This window comes from Sinocyclocheilus grahami, unplaced genomic scaffold (assembly GCF_001515645.1).
Source record: "Sinocyclocheilus grahami isolate Dianchi unplaced genomic scaffold, SAMN03320097.WGS_v1.1 scaffold40.1, whole genome shotgun sequence".
Lineage (NCBI taxonomy): Eukaryota > Metazoa > Chordata > Actinopteri > Cypriniformes > Cyprinidae > Sinocyclocheilus > Sinocyclocheilus grahami.
This window is the reverse complement of record NW_015505219.1, coordinates 197,210-210,119: the sequence shown is the minus strand read 5'-3', so window position 1 is coordinate 210,119 and position 12,910 is coordinate 197,210. Positions and strand designations below refer to the sequence as shown.

The window sequence follows — 12,910 nt, the reverse complement described above, 5'->3', positions numbered from 1 at the left end:
GGACGGGATTTGGAAAGGCACACAACTGTCTATATAAGGTCCCACAGTTAACAGTGCATGTCAGAGCACAAACCAAGCCATAAAGTCCAAGGAATTGCCTGTCGATCTCCAAGACAAGATTGTATCAAGGCACAGATTTCGGGAAGAATACAGAAAAATTTCTGCTGCATTAAAGGTTTGCAGAAGCATTTAGTCTACGTTACTCTTAGTGGAAGAAGTTTGAAACAACCAGGGCTGCGTTTCCCAAAAGCATTGTACACCTACATTTTTATTAATTATTTTTTTTAAGTTTATGAAAAACCAATTTAATGTGTGTTGAACTCAGTCTGAAATGTTCAGAGCAATCATAAGCATACTGATTTTAGCTCAAATTCTGAAGTTAAGCCACTTCTTTGATCAAAAATGATGAGGTTGCGGTCACAAAAAGTGCCCATTTCAGGCTTTAGTATAGCAAAAAGTGTGAGATTTTATGTAACTTTTATATTTACAAATACTGAATTAGTGTGAGGGACATCTCATTAATAGGAAAATGTTGATTTCATTACAAATACATTTTATAAACATATTCAGAGAGCTCCCATAGTGTCCATAACGGGGTTGAAAATTAATAGTGCCCATATCTGAAAATAATAACCAATAATAATAGGGATTTGATGCCTGAGGTGGGAAAATATGTTTTTCTGGAAGTTAAATATGTCATTAATGTTGTGGGGTGTTCAGAAAAGTAATACTTTTGGGTAAAAAATCTAAAAAAAGTGAAAGCCCAAATCGTACCGGTTTCGTGGAATGACTCACTTACATCACTGTGCGGAAAATATGTTTGTATTTTTGCTATAGTTTGACTTTTTTTTTGTCCTGCACCTGAGCCCGGTGTGGGTTTGTGGGATGTGCGCAACTTTCTTACACTTTGGTTTTTGAGCAAAATAATATCCTCATTGTTCATTGGATATTGTTGAATTGTCACTCACCTGTAATTGAACCAATTAATGTTGCCGTTTCAAAGTGGGTCCTGTCTTCTAAATATTTGCCGTAACGAATGCATCCATTCATTCAGGTGCTGAAGCGAAGGCTAAGCTCCTATTGCAGGTGTGTAAGGTGTCGCCATTTATTTTGGAGTGATTGCAATGTATTCTAAATATAAACTTGTTCTATCGACCAGCGTCATTTCTGGACCGATCATTCAGCTTTATTACGTGTTTAAAAAAGCGCGAGCGCCGTTGACGTGCCCAGACGCGATGCTTTGAATTTGTGCGTACAGTAAATGACATCGCGCCGGGAGCTGACTAGCAAAATAGCTACAAAAGTAAAAGCAAAGACGTTTGGATTCGAATTCAAAAAGCAAACACTAGACCCTTTACATTTTTTTTAAAGTAGGCAGATGTGTTTAACTTCTAAATTGTGCTGATGATTAGCCTACATTACTGCTCTAACATAACACTTTCAGTTTCAATTAACTAGAAGCGTCTCTTTCACTTACACTTGATTTGTGTAGGCTATATAGTGCATATTTAAGGTAGCAATACAATACATATCATATTTATTAATATTAATAATTTGACAATAAATAGTTAATATTGGTTAAATGGGAGGGGGAAATCCTGCCCATACACAGCTAGGAAGAAAAAAATGATAAAAGCACTGATGTTCATTTACTGAAGTGGTATTCAGGAACTGGAAATTACTGAAAACAAAAATACTGCAAAATAATAATAATAATATCACGGCTATAATAATATCCTCAACAAACAAAAAAGAGATTACCTTAGATAAATATTTATTATGTACGTACAGCACAGGTAACAATTTTGGACACATTACAGTTTTTGAAAGAAGTCTCTTTGTCACGGTTTTGCTACTGTGAGGAGACGAAAGAGCGCGGAGTTGATGGAGATCCTGAACAGTAATAGTCTTTAATGAAACAAACATGGGAAACACAGGAACACACGTAGCACATGGGCGTATAACACAGGACACAGGACAAGGAAAACACAGGGCTTAAGTAACAGGAACTAAACAAGGTAATTACTAAGACACCCCTGAAATCAATTAACACAATCAACATTGGAGAAACTGGGTCATGGGGAGCACATGGGGAGCAAAACACAAGACATGGAACACAGGGGCAGTCCAAGGGCGTGACACTCTTATACTCATCAAGCTTTACATTTATTTGGTCAAAAATACAGAAAAAAACAGAAATACTGTGAAATAGAAAAGTTAAAAACAAACAAACAAACGGCATTTATTTAAAATAGAAATCTTTTGTAAAAATACCGTTCAAATGTTTGCAATACAATGGGTCAGTATTTTTTAGAAAGAAATTAATACATTTATTCATAAGGATGCGTTAAATTGATGCTGACAATTCAGCTATGACACACAGAAATAGATATTTTAAAGTATGATAAAAATAGAAAACCATTATTTAATTTTTTTAAATAATTATATTTTATAATTATAGTTTCTGTATTTCTGATCAAATAAATGCAGACTTGATGATCATAAGCGAAAACATTACAACTAGTAATGTACCCAAACTTTTGACCGGTACTATACAAGTAAAAATATACACATTTTAAAATGAAATGTTGTATAAATAAAAAGGTTACAATCATATTTGTTTCAAGAGATTTTTATTGGGGGTGGGGGGCCTCCAACATGAATTTTGCCTAGGCCCTCCAAATGGCTAGAACCGGTCTTGAAAGGGAATGTGTCCCCGATCTACCTAAATGTGTCTATCTTCGCGTGAATCATTCGTGATCCAGGTTTTTTAATGAATATTTGCAAATCACCTTTCCTAATAATGTGCTAGTTAGCGAGTTTCATGATGAATGCGACTAAAGTTTACTGTCTCTCAGAGAGCGGCTCAGAAGAGAGGGGTGGGGTCAGCAGAGCTAATTTGCATTTAAAGTGGCATGCAAGGAAACAGCTCGCTATGAACAGAGCTGTTTTTGACAGGGTAAAAACGGTGTTGTTTTACACTACCATTGAGAAGTTTTAACCAAACTATGTTACAGACTTTTCATTAAGACCCTAAAGAATCACATCAACTTGTGAAAAATGGGTATCCGATGACCCCTTTAAAGCTCAATGAAAAATTAAATATGTAGTACAGTCTCTATATATCAAATACTGACTGACTGGTGAGTTTTTGGAAGTGTAGATCAGCTATATATTGGCTCAGTTAGCAACAGTTATACCTCGACAGGAATAAGGATGCTCATTTCATTACAGCATTTATATTGTCTGTAGCTGGACTCTCTCTTGTTTTGAATTCACTGACTAGTAAAGTTCATTGAATGTGTAATGTGTAGACAGTAGTGTCATTAAACACTGAGCAAATCCTAATTCACTGGGATAAAAGGTTAGAGGGATCCATTTTTGTAGGCTGAAAAATCTGTGGTTCTACTGTAGACATTTAGTCACAGACTCATCATCTGAAATCATCCACATTTATCTCTGCTTTATGATGAACACGTCTGCTCTGCTTTGTTGTATATTGCATACACTATTTTGATTATGCAGCACTTTTAAAAATCAATTTAAAAATAAACTGTACTTAGATTAAGCAGCATTTATAAAAATCATTTAAAAATCAACACCACATGAAAACATCTCAGGTTAAGCATGTAACTATGGTTTCCTAAAGGAAATGAGACACTGCATTGAAATGCTATAGGAACGCCTTGCCACGTGACTGCTTTCTGAAGCATGTGTGTAATCAGTCCAATGGAGAAGCAAGACATCACGGGCGGGGTGATGTAAGCCACCAGGAACCATTAGAGCATATCTGAAGCAGCTCTGGCAAGCTTCTGATAGCTGAAGTAGCGCTGACAGGGATGTAGGAAGTATGGCAGAGAGACGCAGCGTGGTTACATGTGTAACCTGACGAGTTCCCCCACAGGGAACTTGGGGCTTCGTTAAAACACTATGGGAACGAGAATGCCCACTGCGCCATAATGACAAATCCCTGTCAAGTGTGTGTGAGACGAACAATATTCAGGACATGAGGATTTGAGAATCTGGGGAGGAAGCCACGTCTTAATTGTAAAAGCTGACAAATGTGTGTGGAGAGGACAGATGTCTGTCAGGGAAACTCCTAGAGAGAAGTCCTTCGAGGCCGCCATACTTTGTGTTAAGTGCGCTCTGACATCTAGAGAGTGACAGGCAGTTAGAGGCCTCACAGGCAAGTGAGATGGTCTCGACCACAACCTTTCTTGGGCCCACCAAAGCAGACAAACAGCTGATCTGACTTACGCCACAGGGTAGCTCTGTGGACCTATGCATCTTGTCCTCTTACTGGGCATAGTAAGTTCAGCCTTTCCTGGTCAGGGTGGAGGACAGAAGGCATCCAGCACTATGGGCCTTGGTATGTTAGTGTTCACTTTAGGGACATACCCAGGTCTAGGATGGAGGAAGGCTCTGACCATGCCAGGGGCAAATTCCAGGAATGAAGGTAAGACTGTGAGTGCTTGAAGGTCTCCTATTCTCTTAAGGGATTAAATAGGAAGGAGAAAAACTGTTTTTGAGGTCAGGAACTTGACTGGCCCTTCCTCAATAAGTTCAAAGTGGGCATTGCACAGGCCCTCCAGAACCACCGCCAGGTCCCAGGTTGGAATTTTAAAGTGCTGTGCAGGCCTCAGCCTCAGGGCGCCACAGAGGAAACAAGTTACGAGTGGGTCTCTTCCCAATGACTGAACACCCAGAGGGGCATGATAAGCAGCTTTAGGCGCCACGGACACCTTCAGCATGGAGGTAGATAACCTTGTCGAGAAACACTCCTGCAGAAACTCCAGAACTGTACCAAATGGGAAGTTGACTGGGTTTTGCAGTCACTGTCCGCACCAAGAAGTGAAAAGTTTCCACTTCAGGAAAAGTTTTGCACTGTTTTCTTGTGCTGGAAACCCCTTGGTCTTGAGCTACCAGTGCAAAGGCCTCATGTACAGCAGGCTAAAAGGTATTGGGCGCAGCTGCCATCAGCCCTAACAATCTCTGAAACTGTGTGACAGTGTGTGATTGGCCTTCTCTCACTCTTTTTATGGCTGTGAGAATCGATTCAATACGAGCAGAATACAGACATGCCTGCATGATCATCAAATCCCACACCACGCCAAGATAAGTGGTTCTCTGAGCTGGAAAAAGCAAGCAAAAACCTGATTTGAGACACAATCTGTTTGATAGTGAGGATGTTTAACCAAAAGTGTTTGATAGCATGGATCAGCAGACACCGATCTATTATCAGACACAACCCCTTCTTCGGAGCGATGAAGTATTGGCTGTATAACCCGAACTTTCTCTTGAGCAGAGGAACACGTTCTATGGCCTCCTTCCTCAAGAAAGTGTTTACTTCTTGTTCCATTACAGAGTCTGCTCTGCTCAACCCCATTGAAATGAGGCAGGTGAGATCCAAACTGGATTCTGTAGCCTTTTTCTACAGTCTGCAGGACTAATTGTGAGACATTTGGCAGAAGTTTCCATGCTGCCACAAAGTCTACTAAGGGAACCAGCCTCTTGAGGCTGGCCTCTGATGTGGCTAGAGTAGTCACTCCGGTGCCCTGAAGTGGATGACAGGCAGGAACGACCAGCCTAACAACTCAAGTGTCCCTGGTGGAGGGGATGAGCATTCTTGTGCCATACCATTGTCAGGCGGCAGCTGAAAACCGTGCTTGCTGGAGACCGCTGTGCCCTGAAGCACCGGAGGTCCCGGACAGAGAGAGCGCGTCAAATCTAAATCTTTCTGCAGGGGAGTATGCGAAGCGACGCTCTGCTTCTGGGCTAGGTGGTACAAGGATCTGGATGACAGCTGAGGCTGCTCCCACCCAGCAGCTGGGGTGACCTGGGAGTGATGAGGGAGGAAGCGCTGGAACGCTGCCGTCTGCTTCCTCGCCTCTTGAAACCTCTTGTTGACAAGTGTTTTTTGCATCGCCGAAGATTCCAGAAGGTAAAAGCGGAGCATCCAGGAGGAAGAATCTGTCCTTATCATGCAACTCAGACAGATTCAATCATAGATGTCTCTCTCCGTGGCTACCAGGGCTGCCATAGAACGACCGATGGCCCTGGCCGTCTCCTTGGTACCATGGAGAGAGATCTGTGGCCCGACACAACTGCGCCAGAAACTGTCTCCTCGCCCTCATTCAGGTCCTTAAGCAGGTCAGCTTGGTATGCCTGGAATACAGCTATAGTGTGCAGACATGTTCCAGCCTGACCTGCTGCCGTATAAGCTTTACCCACTAGTGCTGATGTAGCTTTAAGCAGCTTAGTGGAAAACCTCGGGGCCTTCAGGGATGATGCATAGTCAAGGGTAGGGCTACACGATATATCGTATTGTGATTTGCGCATCCACGATAGTCACATCGCAGGATGTGCTATGTTTAGTATACTGATTGTTATATTTATACTGATAGTTTTCATGACAGCTGTTGTGTCATGCCGCCCCGCACCACAACAGCTAGAGGCTGTCTACACTGGACGCGACAAAGCAAAATTATTTGAACTTTGTGTCAGTACATCATAAAAAGAACTAGGGATTTACTCTCGGGGATTTGTCATGCCGCGTCGCATCCAGTGTAGACCTCATCACTGATTATAATGGGTTGTATTGTATTTTATCACATCGCGCTGCGCCACTCACGTCCGGTGTAGACACAGTGAGAACCACGCAGATGCACGTGAACACCGTATTCCATTCATCTCCGAGTCTATTTGTACCTGAAATGACACATACATGTGAAACTGTCAAAATGCATGTCTCGGCAATTATCCTTGTAACGAGTAGACCAGACAAACACAAACAGAACAGACTGGGACTTATAAAAACAGGGCAATCAGGGGAACACAAGTGCATGAAATGAGTCAATTAACTGGGACACGGAACACATGGGCAGGGAAAACACAACAAAACCAGTCCAGTCCAATTTTATTATAAATTTTTTGTAGCACAGCCATTCTAGTGACAATGGAAGTGCGAAGTATGGATGAAAAATGGTAATATAGTTTATATTATAACAATATGATTTATGCACTAATTTCTACAGTACAATGGACAGAGTTTCAAATGCTCCTAACATGCATTCACCGATATTGACCAGATTTCTTTCTTTCATTCTTGCTTGTAATGATATACTAACAGCTAATGAATCTTTAATGTTTTCTTTTCTTTTCTTTTCTTTTGTGTGTGTGTAAAGAACCGAGTAGGGAATGCATGTACTGTTGACTATCAACATTATTGTTGTTTACCTTTATATCATAAAGATTGAAATCAGAGTCTTATTATAAAGAGATCAAACAACTCAAAATCACTGTACAGTTTCAAAGGAATTCAGTTGATTTGTGAGTTCTTTTGGTCCAGTGAAGGAATTATATTAATTAGGGCTTTTTTAATGCTTGAAAAACAGGGTTTTATTAACCAAATTGTTTAATCATTTTTTTTTTAAACTGAAATGAACATTCACTAGAATAAAATGAATAAAATTTTCCAGCACTAAATACAAACAAATACAGCTGAGAGTATGTTAGTTTATGGCTTGGCAGTGAAGTTGCAGGCTCAATATAAATGTAACAGTGAAACAGTGATTGACTATGGAGAGCTGAGCAGATCCATTGACAGGATTGAGGGAAAAGATTCTTTAATCTGGAAGCTTTAAATTGATGAACCAGTGCTACCCCTGCCCCTGGTTTACACAGAACTGACTGTCCATTTATTAATACTGTGAAAATACAATTTCTAGAAGGGTTTAGTATACTGTAGTATTCAAGCATGTTTAAAGCAATTTGTCTGTGCAAAATGAACATAAAATTACACAGCACACTATGAAAATATACACAAAACTATCACTTGTCAGATGTACATAGAAAAAGAAACAATCATTATTTATTAATTTGTCTGCTTGCTTGTTGCCTAATCATGTCACAACATGGTATTAGATGTAGACTATTTTGTGTTCAAACGGTTTGATTCAAGCTCATTAAAAATAATAATAATAATACTGGAATTTTGTGTGCTTTTTTGTGTTGTAAAGATTTGAGGTTTTATTTTACTTTTCAAGAAGTAAATTACATTCTGTAAGTTAGATCAATATTTACATAAATAAACATGATGACGAATTGAACTGCTTGTCTGTTTATCTAGTATATATTCTAAAAAATGCAGAATGCTGCTTATTATTTGAAATTTGAACTCTCCATTAAATAATTTAAAAGCTTTTACATTACTTTGATCAGATATAAAGATTAAAGGATTTGGGAGTCTGTCTCTATCTCACACAAACAAATCTCTTTGCTAAAATAATTACTTTGATGCTCTGCTCTGTGTTGTAATTCTAGATATCAAAAATCATATTATGTACAACCTTTACTCAACATCTCTATTTCAGATGAATTTTATGCACACACACACACACACACACACACACACACACACACACACACACACACACACAAATATACATACATACATACAGACATATATATATATATATATATATATATACACACACACATATATTTATATAGCAAATCTTTTACTCAGTGCTTCAAATTATATTTGAAGAAAGCAGAATTCATGTACATTAATTTAGTATCTTAATCTTAAAAGGATCCTACAGGACCTCTAAAGAAGTATTAAATAAGCAAGTTTGGCCTGACCCTTGCAGCCATAGATCACCAGATTTTGGGTTCAAAAGACACCCCATCAAGATGAGACTTGCCTTCGCCTGTGGGGAGAAAACAGTTTATCAGAAAAGAGAATGAAACAGAGAGAGCTGCTGATAAATCAAACACTCTCATACACACTGTGAACTAGAGCATATTTTTGTTTGCGGTGGCAGAGACACTTTGAGCACAAGGAGGAAGATAACTCATGTAGCCAGATCTTTGACTAAACATAAAATCTGACATAATTACACCACAGTCATCAGCCTGGTCTCATTAAAGTATTTGAACAAAACATACATTTTTGTATATTTGTAGAACAGGACATCTGTTTACTGTCAGTGACTCAGGACTGCACAGCATTGCAGTAATAAGTTGTGCTTCATTATATGATACCATGGTGTAACCATTTTTCACAGCAATTTACAATTTTTTTTCATGAAAATATCATGCCGATCCACGCAAAAGCTTAAGGAGCTGACAGATACTGTAAGTAGAAATATATCGGTTTTTTTTCTTTCTAATAAGAGAAAGAAATTGTGAGTGTTCATCCAGAACTTTTTCTGACTGGATAATATAGTTATCCAGTTTCAAGTTCAAGGCCGCTTCTGATAAATACACACCAGTGCCGCAGATTATATGTACATTTTGCAAGTTGCTATGTTGCTTGGCAATTATAAACAGTTCATAGATTACAAAAAAAGAGCATTGGTTTCTTTTTGCATATTTTCGCATCCACATTTTAAAAAAGCATTCAGCCACTCAAGGTCATTCCAAGGATAAGCGAGTCCTGCATTGCACCGTTTATAAGAACACACGCCAGTGGCGGAACGTCCATATAAGCTGCGAGTGCTCCGCATAGCCAGGCAGTCTGAGAGAATGAGTTCACACATAAACATGATTATAAATTGATCCCTTGTCATTTGAGATGTTCCTTGAAGCTTAATAAAGTGTTGGGAATAAGTACTTAAAATTATTTCTTTGACAAACAATGGTAATTTTCCGTAAATCTACATAATTTACGGAAGCTTCCGGGCAAGTGGATCCTCCGCAGCTTTGTCTCCTCCGCTCTGTAGCTATGACTCGTCAGGACTGTAGCGCGTTCTCAGTGTTTTGCTGGCATGCAGGTGATTTCATGCTCGAGGTAAGCTGTCTGCGAAGCGCTTGCCCAAGTCGAAAAATGCACTGTTGATTGCCGAAAATTCCATTGTTTGATGCAAAACTAACTCGACTAAATCAAATTTAAAAAAAAAAAATATATATATATATATATATATTATATTTTCATGTTCTGTTGAAGATATATGTTATTGTCAACATGCCTAAGTGGTAAAATAAATAAAATTATAAAAATGTATATACAATTTTAAATAACAAACATCAGGAAAAAAGAGGAAACAAAATCCTCAGAACATTTTGAACATTCTGAAGATTTAATTTTTAATCTATGTTTTCCATATGGTTGTGTCGTTGTGTCGTTGTGTCTGGTTTTATCGTTGTTTGCCACATTACTTGGCAATATTTTAAAGATATTATTTTTGTCATTTGCATGGTCTGTTATTGAAGTAGTGTCACCCGGGTGCGAGTTTTAACTCCTATTCACTGGGAATTAAAAAAAATAAATCATTCAGTTGATGCATATATACAGTGGGTACGGAAAGTACTTTCCGTACCCACTGTATATAGAAGGGGGCAATCCCCCTTCGCCCCACCCTCTGAATATTACGTACCTTAACGTAACTACATGTAAACGTTATTTGGCAGTTTTTACTTTAGCATTCGAATAACTTTGGATAAACCTGAAACGATAGCCTAGAAGAAGGATTGGAGATGAATTTCATTTACAAATAAGGTAGGAAAAGTGCATACTTTTAAATCGACACCTGCCACAGTGTTTGCGTCTCTGAGTGCGTCCTAAAAGCCGATGAGGAGGGGGGATCTTAATCTTAGCACTCAGCATACCCGGTTAAAAATGTCACAGCTCGTCACTGACACCCGCTACTTAGGGGAAAACACTATAATGCTCAATCTTGGGTGGCTTTTATACAATTCAAGTTTTTTATCTCTGTCAAATTGTGACTACATACAGTATATTTAAGACAAAAGAAAAGTAATGTTTTTCTTTTTCTATTCGCATTCTCTAGCATTGTTGATTACATGGTCCCAGTTTACTCAGGCCCATATTCTTTGCTGATTGTGCTCTTGTTTTTCTTTAAGGTCTGGCACACCTGATGATGGGCGACCAAGGTATGGCCTATGTTTCTTTTTCACTCTTTTGCTTTCTTGTCCTCTCAAGGCCTACTTAATGAATTCATTGTTAGGCTGTTGCTGGTCACTGGGGTTGTTCATGATTCGGTCATTAAGACTGTATATATGCGCCAGTAGCACAGCATGCACCCTTTTGATCTAGAGTTACAGATCCTCTGAATGTGCCATTATAAGATGTTTTTCTACTCCAGCAGAAGTTCCAGGATCTGTGCAATGGTGGCCCATCCACCCCACAACACCACATCTATCACTCATATTTGAGTTTCATTTTAGATGCACACAATTACACCAACGATCATTTGCTGAAGAACACGAAAATACTTGTAATTCACATAACAAATCACATATTACAAAATTTCTCCTCTGAATGGGCATGTTTCTTTTCCATAAAGGGTAAATATTTAAATTTATTGATTGAAAGGATAACCCATTGAGATGTAGCATCTCATTTTCGAGGGGGTTCTAGAAACACAAAAATTATATAAGCATACAAATAAAATAACGTTACATAACATACACTGCAAATACACAAATTCACAAACACAAATAGCTGGCTCGTCCTCTCCTTAAAAATACATTATTTTTCAGAAATACTGTATTGTTCTGAATATAAGAGTTTTTTTTTCTTGGAATTGATATTCGGGGTCTATACTTTTACTTGTCAATTATACACCTGAAACAATAGGTGGCACCAAATAGCAACCCACTGCAGTTTATTGCACTACTGCCATCTAGCCCAGTATTTCTCAACTGGTGCAGTCAAAGAAACAACAACTGTTTTTATGATGTGAGACTTTTATTTTGAAGACATGCGTGAAAGCTGAGAGAAAAGCCAGAGATATTTGCACTGTCCTGATCCAGTATCTGTGGTCAGATAAGATGTGGTCAGACTGTATGTCAGTGGCATTATTCCAACTTTATTTTGTAGCTTGTTACTAAATAAAGTCTCTCTCACCTCAGAAAAATAACTTTCCTGTCCTGTCAGCCATTATAATGTGCTTGTGCGAATGCGGTGGTGCACGCTGTAAAAAAGAAAGTATGAGCGTGCAACTTCATAGTTATGTTGGTAAATTATGAAATTGCAAAAAAGTACCAATAAATTACGTAGCGTACTATCTAGGAAGGATTTGCATGCACCGCTATGCAAATCCTCTATTCTATTAGTATATAATCTATATCTATAGAATCTATATCTATATCTATAGAATATAGTCTATTCTATTAACCAGGAGCAGTTTCCATATGTTTCATTAACAGTTTATGTTAGTATTGTGTATTTACCACGGTAACTGTTGTTTCTGTAACCCCAAAATGGTGCTTTATTTTCACTTTTATTTTGTATATTTTTAAATGACTGGTGGATCATACCAACTTAATTATTTTAATTGGTAACCCTTTAGTATAGTGACCAATTCTCACTTTTAACAATCTGCATATTAGCATGCATATTACTAGCATATCAGTTTATTAGTACTTATAAAGCACATATTCTGCATTACCATATTCTACATCCCTAATCCTACCTAATACCTAAACTTAACAACTAATTTACTACCTATTAATAACAGTAATTAGGAGTTAATAGTGAGAATTGGATCTTAAAATGATAATGATTGTAAGTACTTTATTCTCAGACAAGTCTGAAATTTTTCTCACGTAACCGTATCCATGTTTAAAACATTCAACACCAACAAATACATTTAATCTACACAGTACAAAAACATCACTCATTATATATTACACTTACATAAATATTACATTACATCCTACATTACATATACTATAAGTTTAAAACTACACCCCATAGGCGGAAATCCCGGGGGGGTCGGGGGGGGGCAGGACCCCCCCCCCCCCCCCGGGGGGGCTCCCCCGGGGGGGGGGGGGGCGCTCTGGAACGTCTGGAAGCCGTTCCTTAGGGGAGGGGTCCTGTCAGGGGCTGGCGTCTGGTGTTCTCCCTCTCACCACCAGAGGTCGCCATCTCCCATCCTCCCGG

The 12,910-nt window shown here is 38.6% G+C and overlaps 1 protein-coding gene across 1 annotated transcript in view; it reads left to right on the top strand.

The window, feature by feature from the left end:
* LOC107582113 (neurexin-1a-like) overlaps positions 1 to 12,910 on the top strand; it is a 189,466-nt gene that overhangs the window by 6,011 nt on the left and 170,545 nt on the right. Inside the window, exon 3 of the mRNA XM_016267851.1 lies at positions 10,867 to 10,896. Coding sequence (XP_016123337.1) covers positions 10,867 to 10,896 — 30 coding nt within the window. The remainder of the gene's footprint in view (positions 1 to 10,866; positions 10,897 to 12,910) is intronic.